The 22,578-nt window shown below is 38.2% G+C and overlaps 1 protein-coding gene across 1 annotated transcript in view; it reads left to right on the top strand.

The window, feature by feature from the left end:
- Positions 1-22,080, top strand: part of SDC3 (syndecan 3) — a 173,774-nt gene extending 151,694 nt beyond the window's left edge. Inside the window, exons 4-5 of the mRNA XM_073615572.1 lie at positions 10,556-10,850; positions 19,305-22,080. Of these exons, the coding sequence (XP_073471673.1) occupies positions 10,556-10,850; positions 19,305-19,471 (462 nt within the window). The 3' untranslated portion in view covers positions 19,472-22,080. The remainder of the gene's footprint in view (positions 1-10,555; positions 10,851-19,304) is intronic.
- The last annotated feature ends 498 nt before the right edge of the window (positions 22,081-22,578 follow it).

Raw genomic sequence — 22,578 nt, 5'->3', positions numbered from 1 at the left:
AACTCCCTCTGTATGTTGATAATTTGTGTATTATAATATGCTGACTTGTAATTGATCATTGATAATGTTTACAGTGCTGCATGCATAGAGGCTAGATAGCCTCTTTCCTCCTGCAATGTAACCCCTATTAAAAAAGAGAGAGAGGGTGCCACCTTCTAATGCCCTGTACACACGGTCGGACATTGATCGGACATTCTGACAACAAAATCCTAGGATTTTTTCCGACGGATGTTGACTCAAACTTGTCTTGCATACACACGGTCACACAAAGTTGTCGGAAAATCCGATCATTCTGAACGTGGTGACGTAAAACACGTACGTCGGGACTATAAACGGGGCAGTAGCCAATAGCTTTCATCTCTTTATTTATTATGAGCATGCGTGGCACTTTGTGCGTCGGATTTGTGTACACACGATCGGAAGTTCCGACAACGGATTTTGTTGTCGGAAAATTTTATAGCCTGCTCTCAAACTTTGTGTGTCGGAAAATCCGATGGAAAATGTGTGATGGAGCCTACACACGGTCGGAATTTCCCACAACAAGGTCCTTTCACACATTTTCCATCGGAAAATCCGACCGTGTGTACGGGGCATAAGTGTAGTTTATTGATAACATTAAAAACACAAGTAATTATGCACTCACTGTGTGACACTAGGTGCTGGTGTGTAGGGCGAAATAGGACCAACATATCAACCCTGGCATGGATCATATGCTGGAGAAGGTGAAACTGATGACTCGCTGCAGAATTTGGCAGGAATGCGGCCAGGCTCTGCAGAGGGGAGCATGGAAGTGGCTGAGGGATTCAGAAGCAGCACACCCGGTCTCCTCCGACTGTGGACAGCAGAGGGATACAGGGAAGCGCTGGGTCTCCATGGCAACCTGTGGCGCCAGGCACATTGTGAGTGGGTGCATGGATACACGTTTTGGGGCAGTCCAACCCCTATATCAAGCCTACTATAGGCTTTGGGTGAAAGCTATTTCTTAGCGGCTGCTGCCATGGTAACTCCGGAAGATATAGAACTAAATGCCACAGCGTGCTCATATAAGAATTAAATTACTTGCTCACATAAAATTAGAAAATACCATAAATAAAATAAATAATAATACAATGGTGAAAAAACTATTAGAATTTAAATAGAGAAAGGGGGATGGAAATTAAATTAATACATATGTAAAAAAATATATGTTTAAAAAGTTGGCAATGGACATAATTTTTGTTCAAATTAAACTATGTATTTAGGTTGTAAGCATACAGATTAATAAAGACAAATGTGATAAGTCATTAGGACAGCATTAATAAACAGATACATATAATACAGTATCCTGTGTCAGTGTAAGATAAGTAAGTATCGACAGATACACATGACAAAATTTCACTCAAACATGTATTGTATAACAAATACAAAATCTTAATAATACCTACGAAAAGGTAAATTAATTATCATTTATTACTACAAATTAATGTATAAATAATGTGTACCAATGAAAAAAAAAAAGAAACATGAATGAATAAATAAGTAAATAAATTAAAATAAAATGGGATATATTGTATACATATAAAAATATAATGGAAAAGGAAAAAATAATATATACAGGAGGATAATTGGAAAAGGCAAATGAAGTACAACCTTTACTGAGCAAAATTATAAACGCAACAATTTTGTGTTTGCCCCTATTTATCATGAGCTGAACTCAAAGATCTAGGACTTTTTCTATGTACACAAAAGGCCTATTTCTCTCAAATATTGTTCACAAATCTGTCTAATGCCCCGTACACACGGTCGGATTTTCCAACGGAAAATGTGTGATAAGACCTTGTTGTCGGAAATTCCGACCGTGTGTAGGCTCCATCACACATTTTCCATCGGATTTTCCGACACACAAAGTTTGAGAGCAGGATATAAAATTTTCCGACAACAAAATCAGTTGTCGGAAATTCCGATCGTGTGTACACAAATCCGACGGACAAAGTGCCACGCATGCTCAGAATAAATAAAGAGATGAAAGCTATTGGCCACTGCCAATATCATAGTCCCGACGTACGTGTTTTACGTCACCGCGTTCAGAACGATCGGATTTTCCAACAACTTTGTGTGACCGTGTGTATGCAAGACAAGTTTGAGCCAACATCCGTCTGAAAAAATCCTAGTCGGACCGTGTGTACGGGGCATTAATCTGTCTTAGTGAGCACTTCTCCTTTGCCGAGATAATCCATCCACCTCACCTCACAGGTGTGGCATTTCAAGATGCTGATTAGACAGCATGATTATTGCACAGGTGTGCCTTAGGCTGGCCACGATAAAAGGCCACTCTAAAATGTGCAGTTTTACTGTATTGAAGGGTTCCGGGGGGTACGAAAACCAGCCAGTATCTGGTGTGACCACCATTTGCCTCACACAGTGCAGCACATCTCCTTTCGCATAGAGTTGATCAGGTTGTTGATTGTGTGTGGCCTGTGGAATGTTGGTCCATTCCTTTTCAATGGCTGTGCAAAGTTGCTGGATATTGGCAGAAACTGGAACATGCTGTTGCATATGCTGATACACAGCATCCCGATAAATAGGGGCATCCTGATAAATAGGGGCAAACACAAAAGTGTTCAGTGCTCAGTGTGTATTCGAATATTGAAAAAAGAGACATAAAATAGAAAAGAGGGAAGAACAAGAAAAGAAAAAGAAAAAAAACTGAAAGTTGGTGTACTCAGAGTAGAATAATTGCTAGGAAAGAGTGTACGGCAGGGAGGAAAGAACTAAAAAACTAAAATTAAAGCGGAGGTCCGCCGAATTTTTTACTTTTTAAAAGTCAGCAGCTACAAATACTGCAGTTGCTGACTTTTAAAATAAAGACACTTACCTGTCCGAGGGCACCCGCGATGTCGGCACCCGAGGCTGAATCGGTCCTCAGATGCTGCCGCCGCCATCTTCGGTAGGGGAATCAAGAAGTGAAGCCTTGTGGCTTCACTTCCTAAATCCCTACTGCACACCCATGAGTCTCTCTACGCAATCTGAATGGTCCCTGCTGTCTCTGGGACCCGCGTATCTCCCAGCAGACAGCGGGAGGGATCTATGCCCGGAAGTGGGTGCAAATACCTGTATTATACAATTATCTGCACCCTCCTCCCCCCTGAAAGGTGCCAAATGTGACACCAGAGGGGGGGGAGGGTTCTGAAAAGTGGAAGTTCCATTAATGAATGGACCTCCGCTTTAAGTAAGAAAGAATTTTCCACTTAGGTGAAGTTGAAAATTCCATCTATGCAGATCCATAGTTTGGAAAAAGAAGCATAGTTATCATTAGCTATGGCAAGGAATTGCTCCACTATCATGAGATGGTTCAGTTCAGTTACTCAATCACTAATGGAAGGGGATATAGAGGTTTTCCAATATCTAGAGATCAGGGTTCTGCCAGCCAGAATAAAAAATTAGAATAGACTCTTTAACATTTTTAATAGAACCCGGGATTCATCTATGTAATATAATTAACTCATAAGTAGGAATGACATTTAGAAAATATAAAATAATGTAATTATACAGTTTTGTGCCTTTATAAAAATAGAAATATAAACTTATTGGATATGGGTAAAAATATTAAAATAATAATAAATAATAAATTGAATGGACACCTGCGTACATTGTAAATATAGAGATACCAGCTCAGGTAGGTAAATGTATCTAGACATGAAAGAAAAACAATTCAATTACAGTATTTAGCTTGAGTTCTTAATTTAGACCCCCAGAGGTCAATGTATTAAGCATAAAAATCCACAATGTGTTTCTTGTTGGCAGAGCTTTTTAAAGCGCTCAGCTTTACAACTACTATTGGGGATACTTTTAATAATCCACACTTTTAACCCTTCCGTAGTTGGTGCTCCCTTTTTCAGTTGCTCAACAATGTTCCCCAAATCGATCTCTGAGAGTTCTAATTGCATATCCCACGCACAACAGTCCACATGGGCAATTCAGACAATATATGATAATTTATGTGGAACAATTAAAAAAGCTGCAAATGGGAACAACTTCACCATTCCCAGAAAAGGCTTTCAGGCCATGCATGACAAAGCTGCACTTGAGACATTTACGTTTCTGATATTGGAACATGCCTAATAAATTTCAAATACGTTACCTTGACAGAGACAAGCTGTTGGCTTGTTGGAGATCTTGCTGGGAGCTATCTGACTTTTATATTGCAGGCCCTACCATAGGCAAATTTAGTTTTTTGGGGCAAAATAGGGTCTATAAAATGGTTGTGTAGGAGTATTCCCCAGTGTCTTTACAACATTTTTTCCCTGTTTTTGTACCTATGAAATTGAGTAATAAAACAGATCGAGTTAGTATTTTGGTTATCATCTTTAGCCGTGTTTTTGTTTGGGGGGACCTGTACTGAAAGCCTCATCTATATTATAGTAACCTTTTTCTATAAATTTTTTATTGTGTACCTAACTTTGTTCCACGTAGCCTTTCTCTAGAGTGCTGTTTTTATGGAATGGACAAAACAGGCTGCTGGGGGTAGTATACCTCCACTTGGGATGGTGGCAACTGGTGGAATGGATATATGAGTTTCCAGCGATCAATTTAAAGTGGTTTTTAAAGAGAAGATTTTATGCTTTGATGAGCCAAGTTCTAAATCCAGAAAGACAAGAGAGGCCATGTCGCACACATGTGTGAATGACTGCTCAAAGGTGTTATTGCAATATTTGACAAATCCAGTAGTTGAAGGGGGGGGGGTCCATCCCAAATTATGCTGTCATCGATATGCCTCCTCAAGTAGACAAGATGATGGGCATATGGATTTGCATTATAGATAATCCAATCTAGCCAACTCTTATGTCGTTTGCCCATTTTTTAAACATTTTTTTTTACATATGTATGAATTGCATTTCCATAGCTTCTGGCATTACCATGGCAGTGACTGCTAATAAAATGCTTTCCCTGAAGCCAATATAGGCTTGATAAAGGGATGGAACTGCCTCAAAATGCATAGCCACAACCCTAAGCACAACGCGCCTGATGTTACAGACCCAATGCTTCCCTGTATCCCTCTGCTGTCCACAGAGTAGAGTCTAGACTGCGAATGTGGAGGGATGCAAGACTGGAAAGTTTTAAGAAGGACTGTACACTGCCGCTTAGGCTAAACAGAAAAATCTTTCTAGAGAAGGGCATTATAGGTAAAGATATTCCATTACATAAATGTTCAGCATGAGGAAGAGGTGCGCAGGATGGATGCATTAAAAGTGCACTTTTCCTTTAGGTATCATGCTGGGAACCAACAATATCTTTCCATCCAATTTTTTTTTCATACAATGCTTTATTTATTGTTCTATTTATAATTTAGAGTAAAATGCAAGTATGATAACCAGGGGCAAAACATAAAACTAATATTCACTCAAATAAAATAATAATAAACCGGTTGTAGCCCAATTTAAAGTAGCCAATTTAATTAAAATGTCAATTCTTATAGATGTTAGTATGAGTATATTTGTGACTATGGGTCGACCGATTATCGGTGCGGCCAGTTATCGGTGGCTGATATTTACTTTTTTTTAAGCATCGGTTTTTGGTCACAAACTTACCGATGTTACCAATATTGCTTCAAGGACTTGTACCTGGGTGATGCATGCAGCTGAAGGCATCACCCTGGTACCGTTCATTAGAGCGGACGGTCAGCTTTTTTTGTTGCTTGGAGGCCCAAGCGACCAGCCGGTATATCTGGCTGAAGACCCAAACAAAGCCAGGTCGGATTTGTTCGGGTCTCGAGTCTCATAACCCAGAAGCAATGTCATGACATCACTTCCGGATTACTGACACCCTAAAGGCGCCAGCTTTAAAAAATAGAAAGTATTCAAAAATGCCAATCTTGACATTTTGAATACTTTCAAGTTCAGAGGAGGGGTTTGGGGTCTTGTAGACCCCAGATCCCTTCATAAAGAGTACCTGTCACTGCCTATTACTGTCACAAGGGATGTTTACATTCCTTGTGACAGCAATAACAGTGATAAAAAAAAATGTAAAAGGACAGTGTAAAAATAAAAAGATTAAATCTACAGAATATTAGCACCTGATATCGGCTATCAGCTTGAAAGGCACCCGAAAAATCGGTATCAATATCGGCCCTCAAAAAACTATATTGGTCGATCCCTATTTGTGACATGGTCCCAAAACATCTTATTTGTTCTTTTGCTGTTCTTTTGCTGTTGTTTCCACCAGGATAAGCTGTTCTAAAGCATAAATAGACATGCTTAGCTGACCATAGTTCAACCCGAAGATATATTCAGATGGTTGTCCTGCATGTCTGATCAATGTCTAATGTGTTGGTTGGCTTTAATGGGAATTACAGCTCAGATATTGAACCCCCCCATTGTACTGTCTGCATCTGATTTTTTTTTTATTTCATTTGTCGGTGTCTGATAAGTTAAACTGTCAGTTTAGAGTGGCTTAACTTTGTAAAGTCTTTTCTTTTGCAATATTATTGGCATTGGTGAAATAAAGTGCCATTCCATGTGTTAGCTTTCCTGACAGTACTTGTGTTTAGAGGTTGCTGTATGCTTTTTATCTCTCTCTAACTTCATTCTCACCACCAGCTTCTGTTGGATGAAACAGAAATATCAAGGGTCCAATGTTTTATGGACAGTATAGCAGATTAACTACCTTATTTAGATATAGTCCTAATAAAAGTAAATATAAATTTAGTGTGTGTCAGAAAAGATACTGAGACAATAATAAAGAAGCTAAATTTAGCATCAGCTAGAGAAAACAGAGCCAAACTTTAGCCAATCTGTTGTAAAATCCTTTTTTTTTTAGATGTCAAATGTTGTCAAATAATACATTTTTTCTGATCAAAAAAGCAAGTAATGAAATCAGCCTTCCATTTGGCTAAAATACTAGGGAGGGTGAAATCTAAATAAATCATATTTTTGTACAATAAAGTAATTAGGTGGGATCTGTTATTCGTAAGTGTTATTTTCTCAATGGGATTAAGAGGCTGGATAAGCAAATTAGCATTGAAGTTTCTTTTGATCAAGTCCAGTAATGCATTTTAACTTCTCATCACAAGTCAGGTTTCCAGTCTCATTTTTGAAAACATATGTTATTAAAGAATCATTACTGAAAATACTTTCAAGATCTGAAGCTCCTAAGACTCTAGAGAGGAACTGGAATTTAAATATTTTGTTCACATAAGTAGCGTTATAGTTAAAGTGAACCAGTGGTGCCTAAAGCTAAAGTCAACAATAAACTAATAGTGGTACAAAAGTAATCTCTTTATTTAACCTAATCCATAATTACTAATGCATTGTTCTGTAGTCCCCCAGATTCTGGTATTCGAGACCATTCACTGCTACTCTATCTCCACAAGCAGGGTCCTATTACCACACCTTGTAGTTCTTTTAAGGCAGCGCTGACATCCATTCTAGCAAAGCCTGTATTGGACCCCCTTCCCACCTTACTTGAGAACATGGTTGTCAAGTAGTACGAATGTAGTGAAGTCACTTTTTGCCTGATTTATTTTCCAGTCATATAAATGTAAACACTTCAAAGCGCATGTCAACTTAGAAATGTGTTGCCCTGACCTGATGCACAATGTAATATGCTTTGCAATGTACTTTACATTACACATCAATTCGTTGAGGTGCATTAACGCATGTTTATGTACCCACAGTTGATCCAGAGCAAGGCAAAAATCCCTTCCTAGTCCCCCAGTAGGCAATTGAATATACCCTGGATCAACTAAGCCTGGTGTTATTACCTATAAATGCTAGTATCCAGTTATATTTTGTGCATTTAGAAATCCATCCAGTTCTTTTTTAAACAATCTACTGAGCTGGCTTACTGACTATTTACCATTCACACGTGCTTAGATTAATTGCAGATCCTGGATATTCTAAGACTTCAGACACTCTGTTCTGCAAATTTAGATCTGTTCATGTGGTCAAGAGCTTGGGTTTGTGCCCTTCTGCCTGTGGCCTATAGCAGTGGTGGGTGGAAGGGGCAAGGTATGCAGAAAAAACACACAGGTACTGTCACGTACCTGATAGGAGACTGAAATGACGTGGTCAGCCTCTCTTGTATCTCCAGCCCAGGCCCCACTGAAGGTGGAACAAAGGGTACCGAGGGACAGGAGGAGCACGAGTGCGTGCGGATGTTGATGGAAGAACATGCAGCAGGAGATCCCAAGGAGACTGGTGAACCAATGGATCAGGAACAGTAGTAGTGTTCAGAAGTCTAGCCCAGATTAAAGGGGCACTCTGCTTATGCTGTTGGTTCAGGACGTTCAGCTTGTCAGGGTTCTCAGCTGACTTGAGGCAGGAACACTCATTGGTACACAGAGCTGGTACAGCAGACTGCCAAACAGGCACTTGAACAGGACATGAAGCCAGGATCAGAGACAGAAGCATAGTCACAGGAATAGCCAGGGTCATCAACAGGCGGGCACTGAGGTACCAAATCATGAGCAAAGCCAAAGTCAGGAATGGAGCCGGGTCAGGAATTAAAGACAGGTTAGAAGCAGAATCCAAGAGCAGGTCAGGAGCAAGTCCGGTCAGCAGCAAGGGAATCTTACAGGATAAATGCAGGACACAGGGAACAGCTGAAGATCAGTCAGCACAGAACATGGGCATGAGCATCCTTTAAATATCCCATCTGGCGCCAACAGGAATGTGCGTGCGTGCAAATGCTTGCGCACATGCACGTGCCTGGCAACCGTTCTGTGGGAAATACCATGCGCATATCTGCACACCAGACATCTCAAAGGGATTCCCTGACAAGTACTTCTACGCGCCTGCTTTCAATGTCTGGTGCCAGGTTAATTTTACTTATTGCACAAAAGGGTTACTTTAGAAACCATCTTTGGTTAATTGGTTTGGTTAATCTGCTTAATTTTCAAAAGTAAAAGTCTTACATAAAACAAACTCCCTACTATTATCTTTATCAGAAAAACCTCTGACTGTAGTTTCACTCTTTTATTAATTTAAGCTGGCCATAGACGGTTTGAATCTCAGCTGGTTCAGCAGAGACTGACCGACATTCAAATCATGTATGGTCAAGCTGAACTTGGGTACAACCAGTCTTTCAGATTTTACATGCGATTATTGCTACCAACTATTATAGCTGCAGTAATCACTGTGTTCTCCCGGCAAAGATGGGCTCCCCCTGACCTCCCTCCCGCCAGAAGAACACAATGGCTCCCCAATTAACACTGACCCGTGGTTGCAGGAAAAAAAATCGCTCCATCTATAGTCGGCTTTAGATTTTTGCATTTGTTTAGTTTGATTATAAAACTCGCAAAGCTTTTGAAGCGCAATACTAAAAAAAAATTGTATTTTGGAATTATACCTATGATCTTCAGCAGTCACACATATAAAGATTAGATTTTAAATGATGTCTGAGTGCCCATGGAGATGGTTTCTCTTCTCTTCCTGTTCTGTCGGACACCCATCACAGGGACACAGACAGCAGTAAAAGCCTGACAGTTCTAAACCTTCATCATTCTATTAGAAATTTTTTTTGATTGCTTCATTTCTGTTAAAGTATAACTAAAAGGATAAACTTTTTTTTTTTAGTTGTGGACAGAGTGGAGAGGGATTAGAACACCTTTATTGCTGTCTGTTCCCCCATTAGGCAGATTCACTCTCTCCATTTTTTTCTGTTTACCATTATCATTAAAAGTGAAAGTAAAGAAAATCCCAAATTTTTGGGTAAAAGGAAAGTAATAGAGGGGAAATCTTCCAATGAGGACACTAGTTCTGGTGACCTGGGGGTTCCCTAGGGATTCCCTTAATTTTCAGGGATTTCCTCTCACTTCCTGTTTGGACAGAAAGTGAAGGCAAATCTCTGAAATGGGACACAGATGGCGAAAGAAAACCTGACTGGTTATAACCCTCCCTTGCTCTAGCCAAAAGGTAAAAAAAAGTTACCTATAGTTCTACTTTAAGGGAATTCTTCTCACTTCCTATTCTGTATGACAATTAACCAGGAAGTCAGCAATTTTTCTTAATTTACTGTTCTGATTGATATTCATCATGTAGACAGCAAGCAATGAAAAATTTTCACACTAAATAAAATAGTAAGTATAATAAGATTGTAGTAATATTGTAGATCTGGAAATCCACTTTTAGATTTTAAGCTATTGTAAATATTTTACAAACCGTATGTATCCCAACCTAATTCTTTTATGAAATGTAAACATGCACAAAAATAGTTTTATTTTAGTTTCTCCTTTGAGTCGGTGATCTTTTAGCTTTTTATTTATTTTTTCATTTTCTTTCTTCCTTTTTTTTACATAAATACATAAATCAGAGAGAGTCTCTGTATTATTTATTCTTCAAACTAACATTCTGTATAGGTTCCTAGTTATTTATTTAGTCATTGTGTAATGAAAAATGGAAGTGGTTCTTGCACCAGCTCTTGGGTTGGAGGATTGGAGTCCAGAGGGTAAGGTATAATCGGACATGAGCTGGCTGAATAGTAGGACTTTCTTTTTTCTATATAAATAATCTTAAAACGTTATCATTGGCACATATGTTCTGCCTATTTTAACTTTATGTTGCCTCTTTCTTGGTGACAGACAGACATCTGGGAAGTGACAATAGCCACTGCTCGTGACAATGAAGTAGAGATTCCAGTCAGTGGAGGGCCAAGTGGAGACTTTGAGATCCAAGAAGAAGACAGCAAATCCCAGACACAACCACCCACAATATTTGACCTGGGAAATGAAGTACTGCCACCAGGCACAACTCCCACCGATCATGGTCGAGGAAGGAAGGCGGATACTGGCCTTATTGACAACACTATAGATTCTGGAAATACATTGGCACAAATGCCACAAAAGAACATTTTGGAGAGAAGAGAAGTATTGATAGGTGAGTTTTTTTTTACTTGATGCTGTTGTGCAATACAGGCATACCCCACTTTTAAGTACGCAATGGGGTTTATTTACTAAAGCTGGAAAGTGCAACATCAGACTCACTGCTGCATAGAAACCAATGAGCTTTTAACCCCAGCTTGTTCAATTAAGCTTTGGTATTAAAACCTGGAAGCTCATTGGTTTATATTCAGAAGTGAGCCTGATTTTGCACTTTCCAGCTTTAATAAATAAACCCCATTGTGTACTTAAAAGTGGGGTATGCCTGCATATCATATATTACTCCAAATAATAAATATATATATCTATATATATCTATATATATATATAAATAGATATCTATCTCTTTATAGATATCTATATATATATAGATATCTATATAGAGATAGATATCTATATAGATATATATAGATATCTATATAGATATCTATCTCTATATAGATATCTATATATATAGTTTTCCAATAATAATAATCTTTATTTGGGAATCAACAGTATTTTTTTTTTTTACGTCTTATGTCTGATTTTAAGGAATTAGGTTTAAGTACAAAAATGTCAAAAGGCTGGACTACTTGACATCCAGGAAAATTGCATTTCAGTGTTTAAAAATATCTCATCTTTTGCAGACACAAACTGCCAGGGATTTCAGGGATTTTAGTTTGTGACAGAAGTGCTTTTTAGCAGTACATCATTTTCTGAATCTGCTGCATGTTGTTGCTGTTTATTGCTGAAACCTAAAGGCTGATTCAAGTCTTATTTATGTGATGGAATTGAGGGATCACTGTACCTGACCAATTCAAATGAAGCAAACATTCCTGCACTTTTGTGTAAGATTTCAGGAAAGCATAAGTGCCCCCATTTTGCTAACAGTGCATGAGAATTACTAGGGGTGCTAAACACACAGTTGGCCACTGCTGTTCCTCTTCAGAGATTGTGGAAAGGACAGAGGAGTCTTTTGTACTTTTCTGCTATTAATCTGCAATTGGGACCTTACTATTAATGTCATAAAATATGTTTGCCTGTTAATAATAATAAAGCTAAGGAACCCTCTCAGGAAATTTTGTAGTTCTTCCACTGTACTGCTTTCATGCACTCTGGCTGAGGCATGTGGTATCATCTTATTCTGGTAGTCCCTTCCTGGCTTTAGATGCTAGGCCACAGATGATGCATGCTTGCACATCACATGCATGCATATGGGTGACTCATGTGGTACAGTAGTAATCAGTGGATCATAAAAAATTAATTGCAGAACCCCAGTTTGCTGCTTAGGTGACTTACCTAGGTTAAGAAGTGCATTTCTAGCATCTAATGTACCTAGAATAGAAAGTTAATTATGCTAGTGTCTGAAAAAAAAAAAGCAGATTTTTTTTTACACATAATTACCAATTAACATGTCTGTACACATAACATGTGAGATTTTCCAAATTTGATTAGGTTTACACTTTAACAGTTGTGAATAGGTCAAGAGAGAGGGAAGAACCTTCGTTCCATCACCTTTAGGATGGTACCATCTGAGACAAGGCTGTCAAATGGAAGGAAAAGACTGGTACTTTTTGCTTAGTATCTTGATCCTCTATAGTCCTTCATTTACTGTAAAGGGGCAGACTTTCGCTCATTACGGAACAGGGAACTCTGCAAATAAGTTTGTGATATCAGAAAACTGAAGCAAATAACTTAATTTCTTTTTCGTAACTCCATTCAGTATAGAGAACAAAATCACGGTATTGGTGTTTTTGACTGATAATCCTGTAGGGCAACTTTAGCCAATTAGCTAAATACATGGTTTAGCAGTATATTTACCCGCCAACTAGCTGTAAAGTAATGTTTATACTCTAGTGATTCTCCCATCACTGCTATGCTACGTGGATGCAGATAGCAAAGCGGATTTACATCACTTTTCACAGTCTGCTGCTTTGCAGACAGTGTGACGCTTCACGACTCTGAGGACCAGTAGGAGACTTCTAGTCACACTTAGGGGTATTTGACACTTGGTATTAGGAACACGGACAGAATCACGTCATCTGGTTACTGTCTCTGTGTTCCAGGAGCAGTGCAGCCAGACAACAGCATCTGCCTAAGGTACAGTAATTGCCATTGACAACCACATAAAAGCAGAATAAACCAAACAGTGAAAGCTGGGTTGAAAAGTTGTCAAATACAAACTTGCAGAGATAGGACTACCCACAGAGCAAGATCTGGGTCAAAAGGTTGCCAGCAGAGGATCAGAGAACTCTCAAATCACACATTCAGTATAAATAGCAAAGGCTGATAAAGCATACAAAAAATTTAAAGATTCATGCAGTGCTTTAAAGACATGAGAGAGGTGACATAGGAATGTGAAAACTCAAATGTAAAGACAGGAAACATATCCCAGACTGCAAATTGAAGGTCAAGGGAGGTGTGAACAGAAAACAATAGTGTGACAGGTAGAGCATGTGCACAGCTCACAGCTAACCTACAATTGAGTCAAGTCTTAGCCTCACATGAACTCCTGCCTATTCTTTCATCTGTCAGTGCACATTACTAGAAAAGTGACACCCATCCTGAGCTTCATCTTTCCTGTGAAACAATAACCTACCCCTTCCACCAATTAACTCATGGAGCAAACCCTTTTCTTGCAAGCCTTTAAATGTCAGCATGTGTGGGCGTATAAAAACTGACTACAGGTTAGTACTAGAGATGAGTGGAGAGACTTCTGTAAAATTGATTTTGCTGCAAAATTACTTTAGTTTCACAAAAATGAGCTGTAAAATTGGTTTGAAAAAATATTTAGTGGGTGTTTTTATGGGTGTAGTTGGGGTGGTTTGGGTTATTTAATTTAGAATAGCAATAGGGGTGCTAAATCTCTATTGAAAAAAAAACAGGTTCTGCATTTTCCATGAACTCATTGCATTTTTAGAGGAAAATGCAATGATTTTACAGCTCAACTAGGTGCATTTTAGGTAAAAATAGGTTAAGGGTTGAAATTAACATCGGAAACGTCTGCAGCCAATAGTCAAATAGTCTATTGTATGATGGTTTCTTGACTTTGCTTAATTCTTAAAGTATAAATAAGGCTTCTTTCACACTGAAAGCGGCGGCTGTAAGCGGTAAAGCGCTGTTCGTTTCAGTGGCGCTTTACCGCTGTTTAAGCATCGCTTTTGCGCCGCTTTTAGGCCACTAGCGGGGTGCTTTTAACCCATGTTGCGGCGCTTCCGAAGCACTTTTCAGGCACTTTGGAAGCACTGCCCATTCATTGCAATGGGCAGGGGCATTTTGGGAGCTCTGTACACAGCGCTCCCAAAACGCCCCGAAGATGCTGCTTGCAGGACTTTTCCCAAAGTTCCGCAAGTGCACTGCCCTGGTGTGAAAGCACTCATTGTAATGAATGGGAGGCAGTTTTTAGGCGCTTTACAGGCGCTATTTCTAGCACTAAAATGCCTGAAAACTGCCTCCAGTGTGAAAGGGGTCTTAGTTCTATTTTAAAACCTCAAATACTATATGGCTGTAAGTTATATTGTATACTCAAACTGTGTTTTTTAAAAAAATGAATAAAAAACTATGGGAAAAAAAAGGTTGAAGGAAAGTTAGGTGACAGTGCAGGGAAGGTAAAGTAACACTGAGTGAATTTCCAGTAACTTGATTTGATAAACAGGGTGAATGTTCACCAAATAGTTTTAGGTGAATCGTGGACAAATATAGGTGAAGTTATCATAGAATAATGGATCAATATACCACCTTTTTTTTGGCACAAGAGCCAGGATAGCTGAAAAGAGTTTTATAACTCTCAGGAGCCATTTATTGCCTTCTGTGCCTTTTTAACTCAGCTTTACTTCATCTTAGGCTGGCAGTACAGTATACAATTTTCTTGTAGAATTTTCTTTTAGATTTACCAAAACCATATAATATGAGGTCAAACCTAAACACTTTCAATTTGTTCAAGGAAATTGAATAATAAAATTGTATAATAAGCATCATCATTGTACAATCATAAAATATGAGGGACCGCTCCAATATTTTCAAGTAATGCGGTAAGTAAATTAATAGAGAATTACCTAAATCTAAGGTCTACTGACTCACCACAATTTAGGCGGCACGACCCATGTAACCCAGATAAAGCATAAATAATATAGTTGGGCTGAGAAGAACCCAAAAGAATGGTTACTACCAGGATCAAACAGGACTTAAATCATTCTGGATGGATGAGAAGCTAACAATAGTAGGGATAATATAGGGATTATTGGGTGGACCGCTACAACATGTTGTCTTACCTTTTGGCTGAAGTGCATTATTCTGCCATGGCAAACGTTCGCTGAAATCTCTCAATCTTTGCTAAAGTTTCAGATGAATGAAATCTTTCAATTTCAATTATGTCTAGTAAATACAGTCACTTACTTAAAAATGTTTTTCCTAAATAATGTATGAGTAAATTAATATTTTATATAACATATAATATAATAAGTTTTATATATTTGACTATTTTTGATATAAATTAATAATGATGCATATTGATTTGACCATAGATGGCACAGATAAAATACACGGTTTCAAAATGAATTATCTGTCTAATTTTTGTTTTTGGTTGCAAGGAAGTAAATAAAGTACTTAATAAATAGTTTGCTTTTTTACTAAAACAAAGAAAGAGGAAAGGAGGGTGCACCGACCTTATGCATTACCAAAGATAAAATATTTTTACTAAAAAACTGTAACAGTAGTAGTCATACTCGCAAACAAATGTGTTTAAAAGCGCTTATCAGTACATCAGCAAATGGAACTGTGTCTCTAGACACCTGCAACCTGGACCGGATGTTAAAAGGGACTCAATGGCATAGCGAACGGCTAAGGCGTCGTTTCGAGGGAGGACCCTCTTCCTCAGAGGCAAAGTGGTGAATAACTGGCCTCCTCTGATTACCCATATATATATCTATCTATATATCTATAGATAGATATATATATATATATATATATATATATATATATATATATCATACGATGTACCCCCCCCCCATACATTCTATGAAAATCACCAAGATAAGTGACACATCTGGAGGAAAAGCAACAGAGATGGGTAGGTGTGCCACACAGGGCCATTATGTCAGAAATCATGAATCAGACTGAGACAGAAGTACAGTTAAATCACACTTGTTTAATTATAATTAAAAAGGTAAACTGAGTAAACGTAGTCAAAACATAGCCAGAGTTCAGGAACCGGAACAGATATTCAGACAAGCCAAAACGTCAGGGAGCCAGAGATGAGCATAGTAGAACAGCAAGCAGGATCTGGAGCCAGAAGGAATGTAAGCCAAGCAAGTCTTAGACAGGAACACAGGAGAGCGTCTCTAGAGATGTGACCAAGGTGAAGGCAGAGATCATCTTGGCTGGACGGCTTAAGTAGGCAGGACTGACAAGCAGGATATCATCAACAGGTGAGTCACTGTGGAGAGATAGGAGCTGCCAATTAGCCGACAGCTGAGCGGCCAGCTTTGAGAAGGAAGGGCTGAGTCCAGCCCTGACACATTATGTATTAATTAATTATTATCGATTAATTACTAATTATTAATTATCCACTATTATTATTATTAACAATAATGACAATGACAACTAGCATTGAACATTTTACTATAGCCAAATATAATGCATTAATTTGATGGTAGCTACTATGTACACCTATGCGGGACCCCTGATTGGTTGTGGGGCTGTGGCCCTTTAATCGCGGGCTAGGGACACCTCCAAGCTGATAGGGTATGGATATGGTTTGTTGGAAACTATTTTTTTTTTGGATTGATCCATGTAGTGGGTGGTGTCCACCCTGATGTGCGTGGTGGGTTCTGGTGGGTGTCGTCCTGGACATGAGTATGTGGAGATATATATATATATATATATATATATATATATATATATATATATTCAGAGGAGGCCAGTAATTCACCGCTTTGGCTCCGAGGAAGAGGGTCCTCCCTCGAAACACGTTAACCGTTCGCAATGCCATCGGGTCCTTTTCAACACCTGATCCGGGTTGCAGGTGTCTAGAGACATGGTTCCATTTGCTGATGTACCGATAAGCGCTTTTAAACACATTTGTTTGCGAGTATGACTACTACTGTTACAGTTTTTTAATAAAAATGTTTTATTTTTGGTAATGCACAAGGTCGGTGTGTTCTCCTTTCCTCTTTCTTTGTTTCAGTTCTAAGGACACCCATTGTTCTGGGGAGGGCAGCGAGACCACAGGCATTCTATCTGTTATCCAGAGGGTTGGCTGCACCACTTATCTATAGACTGGCCCCCAAGCGCAGGAGATTGTGTTGTGTTGCCTTTTACTATGCATTCTAAAGGCCTTGCTTTGTTTTTTTTTATGTTTTTTTTTTTGTTTGTTTTGTTTTCTTGTTACGATGGGTAAAGTTTGCATGTATTTTAATCTAAAATTGTTTCTTCTCTCTTGATATAGGTTAAAGCTTAAGTTTGGTAAAAAAAAAAAAAAAAATCTGTAAAATGGACATGTGTGACTTACTATTGATCCAGTGTATCTCTCGTGCTGCTGGGTCCTGCTTTCATTGAAATCTTTTGTCATCCTATTCCCCCCACCACACTTCTATGAATGAAAAATGACCTATAAATGGAGGTGAGTGCCTGTCACATCTCCTCCATTTTGTTAAAGGAGGGCCGGATAGAGGATGGAAATGTCAAGAAAAGCAGGAGCCAACAGCACAGCGGATACATTGGATCCATAGTAAGTAATGTCCCTTGTGCTGTTTTATTAACTAAACTTAGGCTTTAATTGATTTTTTTATGTGACCATTTCACAAGAAATGTCATTGTCATTTGATAAAACTGTCATCTGACTAAATTACTAGAAAGAGCAGGATATATTGCAATCCACACATAATACACTCCCGTGCTCCTAAAACAGGTAACATGCTTACCAACTGTAAAGAATGGTTGGCCATTGAGGTACAGTCATCTAAAGACTTTAGCATGTCATCTAAATGTGACTGACAGAGTCTTTTTTAGTAATATCACAGTAATAACAAAAAAACACATTTTTGTTTTTACCACATTCCACAAAAATTTCAGCTGCTTGCTGTAATGCACTGGAAGGTGGCCCAACGAATTTCCATGGAAATCAACATTTTGCTTGCTGTTAGTTAAACTTTGGTAACCTTGCGCATCCTGTTTTGCACATTCTGGATAGTATCTGCTTTTTTTCATAACAATCTCACTGGTAAAATTACTGCCACTGGGGAGCACTGAAACATGATGCTACTGCCACTGAAATAATGGATAGTATGAATGTTTGGGATACAAAAAGCTTTTGTTTTTTTAACTGCAAATCACATGTGACATTGCAGTTAGGCACAGCTGTGAGCAGAAATGGTATATAACAAGTAGTAGAGCCAGAAGTGTGAACTCCGTGCTGTTATGGTACCAATAATATTTTGTTGTGTGGCCTAAACATAAAATGCTTAGCAGGCCTGCTGTTACTGATTTTATAGCAGTAGACTTATTTCATGTGGAGCATCTTTTCAAATTGTTTTATGGACCCTGTAAATTCTAGTTGTGTCCATATGCAGCACAGTAGCTGCATTTTTGTGGCTTGACCTTGACTCATCCTTAAGAAAACAACCATGAAATACTAGTTTCCAATTCCTGTATGAGCGACAGCTGATGTACTGTACTGTATATTTATACATTAGTAATTTTATTAAGCACCAGGAATTATCCCAGATCAGTTAACGAAATTCAGATATTCTCAAACTGTCATTTTCAAGTACAAATGTAACTCTGATTGGACCATGTAAGACATTACAGGCAATTCTCATAAAAGATGTTTTGGTAAATAAAACCATAATGTTTGCTTGTATTGGAACAGCAAAGTAACTGAGAGAAGCATAAAGGCCACCATTGATGGCCTCTCCTACCCACTTACTTCAATACCTTGAGTCACAGACCTGTAACAAGTACACAGATAAGGGCTTGTCTTTGACTTTTTTGATCTGCATACTTGTAATGAATCATTGACTCAAAAAGGATTACAATTGGGGGTTCCCTGTCTACTAGCATTTTCAGGAGTACAGAAATAACAGCCCCCGTTTTTCTTCTCCAGGTATGAATATTTTTACAGCTTGGGCCAATCTAACTATGCATATACCATACTTGTGGGATCCCTCGAGACCTCCTGTGTTCAGAATTCAGCAGGGCAGCTGCTCAGCACAGGACCCAGAAGCTAGTGAAGATCATTGGAGTAGTGGCATCTACTAAAGTGATTTTCAGCTTCTAGAGGGGTCCCACAGACTTGGTGTACATAGTTACATTGGTCCAAGCTGGATCAATGTGACTGTGCAAACATATCTATACCTGGATTTCTTCTTTAAGGTTCATTGTCTTTTTTTTTTTACCAAAGTATACAAAGAATTGATGAATGTTTTTTAACATATTTCAAACCTATAATGAAAAAATATGTTTTTTATTTTTTCAGCTGTAATAGTTGGAGGAGTAGTCGGAGCCCTGTTTGCTGCGTTCCTAGTTATGCTGCTGATTTATCGCATGAAGAAGAAAGATGAAGGAAGTTATGCTCTGGAAGAGCCCAAACCAGCTAGTGTTTCATATCAGAAACCGGACAATCATGAGGAGTTTTATGCATAGTCAGGGGAACATGGCCTTCAGTTTCCCCTCTGTCAGTCCCGATGATCAGTGAGCCTGTGGACGGATATTACAATCCTGGCTTCCATCTTGGATGGGGGCTCTGTCTGTTTCTAGATCACAACTACCTGAAGTGTGATATCTTAAAGTGTTGTCAAACCTGGATATTCAACCAACCCTTTGGAAGTAGCAAACGTTCCTATTGTCCGACTTCTCCAATCCATTCCTTTTTGCGTTCGTAAACTGTAAATGCCCACAACTGCCACGTGCTTTTTTGAGGGTTTCTCTAACATGCTTGACTGATTTCTCTTTCTGTGGCCATCATGTAGCAGATTCTGGTACCCACAAAAGCACAAGTGATACCCTAATAATTCAGTATTGGCATATGGCGTATAAAATACTTTCTGCCGCCGCAGGTGTGCATTTTTTTTTTTTAAATAATATTTTCAAAGTAGGTTGTTTATGTAAATGCTGAAAGAAATTTTGAATGTCAAGTATAACTTGTATTTATCAATTTAATACATTTATATTGATTACAGTCCGACCACAGGCTTCACCGTCAAGCTGTAAATAGGTACTTCTGTAAATTAATAAAATGCTAGGGAATCTAATTAGAAAAGAAGCAACACAGCTTTTTTAACATTAAACAAAACATTCTAAAGCAAATATGTTATTATGTTTGGTGTAAAGAATGAAATACGGAGAACTCTTTTTGATTTAAAATGGTACTGTGATGGAAAGAGATAATAAATGAGCTTTGGTTACATGTAGTGCCATATGATGCAGCCTTGGTTAAACCAATAATCTACCTTTAAATATGTTATGATTAAAAGCAGGATCCACATCCTCCCAAATGTTTTAAGAAATCAACCTTCTTTGTTTAGTGGCCCTTTTAAATACCCTGCCCCAATTGATTAGTCCAAAAACCAGGGTGGTCATCCAAGATATGATTGGGGGTTCTGTTAGTGTTCTTTCTAAGAGCCTTTGTGAACAAATCCTAGCTCCATGAGCCAACAGTCTTCTTTAAAACTAATTTAATTTCTTGCTTTCCAGGCAAGGAAAATAAATCCAGTTGTTGCATGATAAACAAAACATAAAAGCATAGCGGACACAAAATACAGCATGTGTATAACATTTTCTCCATGTCATATTCACTCAGCTGTAGATAAAAAATGAAAAAATAAAATAAAATAAATACCGTTAAGTACATTCTTAGTCTATAAATTATACTAAACCTTTAGTTTCCTGGGATTACTTCCCTTGATTTCACAGTTAAACTGACTGATTCAACTTAAAAAACAGAGAATGAATAGGGAAAATAATTATCTTTTTATTTGGGTTGATGCTTGTGGGTTGAATCAACCACCAGATTCTGATATTTCTTGGGTACCTAATGACTCTTACCCACTGCAGCCTTGACTGTCGGGTCACATGTACGCTGTTGAGTTTGTGTTTTCTTTACATTGTGAAGAATGCAGAGGGGCAAGAAAGCCTCTTTCATCCCCTTTCTGCTCCCTCTGAAAATTGTGCCACTTTAGAGTAATACCTAGTCTAAGGATGAAAGTAAACTTGCGTTAATTACTCCAAACTCCGTTTTGGTGGGGTAAGTGTTTATTGAAAACATCCATCATATACAGGTGACTTAAAAAAACAGTAAGAACATCTGCAGTTGGTTGGCAGTTTGAAGAAACCACAAGTTTGATTTATCGGGATGAAAACCCCAACAATGTCCTATTTGCAGACTGGGCTATATAAAGTAATTGTCATTTTATTTGTGTTTTCCCCTCTTTTGTGTTCAAGCTGCATGCACCAAACAAACTTGCAGTAAAGATGCCTAAAAATAGCATACAAATGGAGAGGTGATATAAAAAACTCAGTCACACTAACCGTTTAAGGCATGGGCAGGAATTGTAGTGTTCACTGAGAATGAAGATATTGTAAAGTATAGGCCAATGGCTAGATGGGTCTTGATCAATATTGTAAAGAAAAAAGAGATTAATTTTATCCAACAAAGGATTTAACATAAATGCAGAATTTTAACTAGACGTAGAAATTCTCTCAATCAAGCTGAATGTCATTTCTGTGGCAGTGTATGTTGTTGTCGATCTCCCTGTGGATAGAGACTGAATGTAATAGCCCAAGGGGAGTTTTGTGAATTTGCAACAAAGGTATCAGCCAATCGGAAAACACTCCTTGGCCCAACTTCGAAGAATGCAACACTATCATGCCAATATCATGACCTGAGATTTTTTTTTACATCCATTGTACGTGGTAAAAATTATTTCTAGAACAAGGGGATGGGAAACTGGGTTATACTGTAATAGAGCATTTTTGTATGTACAGTATGTAATTCACTAGGATTTTAGCATTAAAAATTTGCTTCTTAAAATCTGTTCTGAATGTGTTCTGGATCTCAAAGCACAGACTTTAAAAGCCAAAAGCTGACGTAACATAAGCATCAAGCAAAGACAAAATAATTCATTTAAAGCAAATAAAAGTATCTTTGCCAATGATTCTTACGCAATGTTGCAGTAATGTATCTTCCTAATTTTATAATTATTTCTGTGATGTATCCATTAAGGACAATAAAAAACTGAAACAATTTGAAATTACTTTTAGTGTTTTTGTTTTTTCCCGTATCACTTGGCATTACCATGAAGAATAGGTGCATTGATCTGTTTGGAGCATCTGCTGATCAAATACAATGCCAATGGAATAGGAATTGCAGCTGGACACGTATTCCTAAGAAGTTCGAAAGTCTTCTAAATCTTCAGCATGGCAAATCAGACACTATGTATATGGAAAATAAATTTGTCATTATTGGATCTATAGCACAACAAGTATCATTACAGCTTCAGTCAGAGGCAAAGATCTTCTGTGGTCAGATTAAACAGCAGAGCCATTTCATGTTTGCAAACCATTAAGTCATAATCGGCTCCATTCACAGAATTAACTCACATGAGATATTTAAGTGCCAGGACAGGATTTTGCCTTAATATCGCATGCAGTCATGAAATTGTCAATTCACTAGACTGTTTTGTGGTATTTACTGCAAGACGCGCGGTAAATACCTCAAAACGCTTGTTAAATACAGGATTAAAAGGCATTAA

Source organism: Aquarana catesbeiana, linkage group LG02 (assembly GCF_042186555.1).
Source record: "Aquarana catesbeiana isolate 2022-GZ linkage group LG02, ASM4218655v1, whole genome shotgun sequence".
NCBI lineage: Eukaryota > Metazoa > Chordata > Amphibia > Anura > Ranidae > Aquarana > Aquarana catesbeiana.
This window is presented reverse-complemented; position numbering and strand designations above follow the sequence as displayed.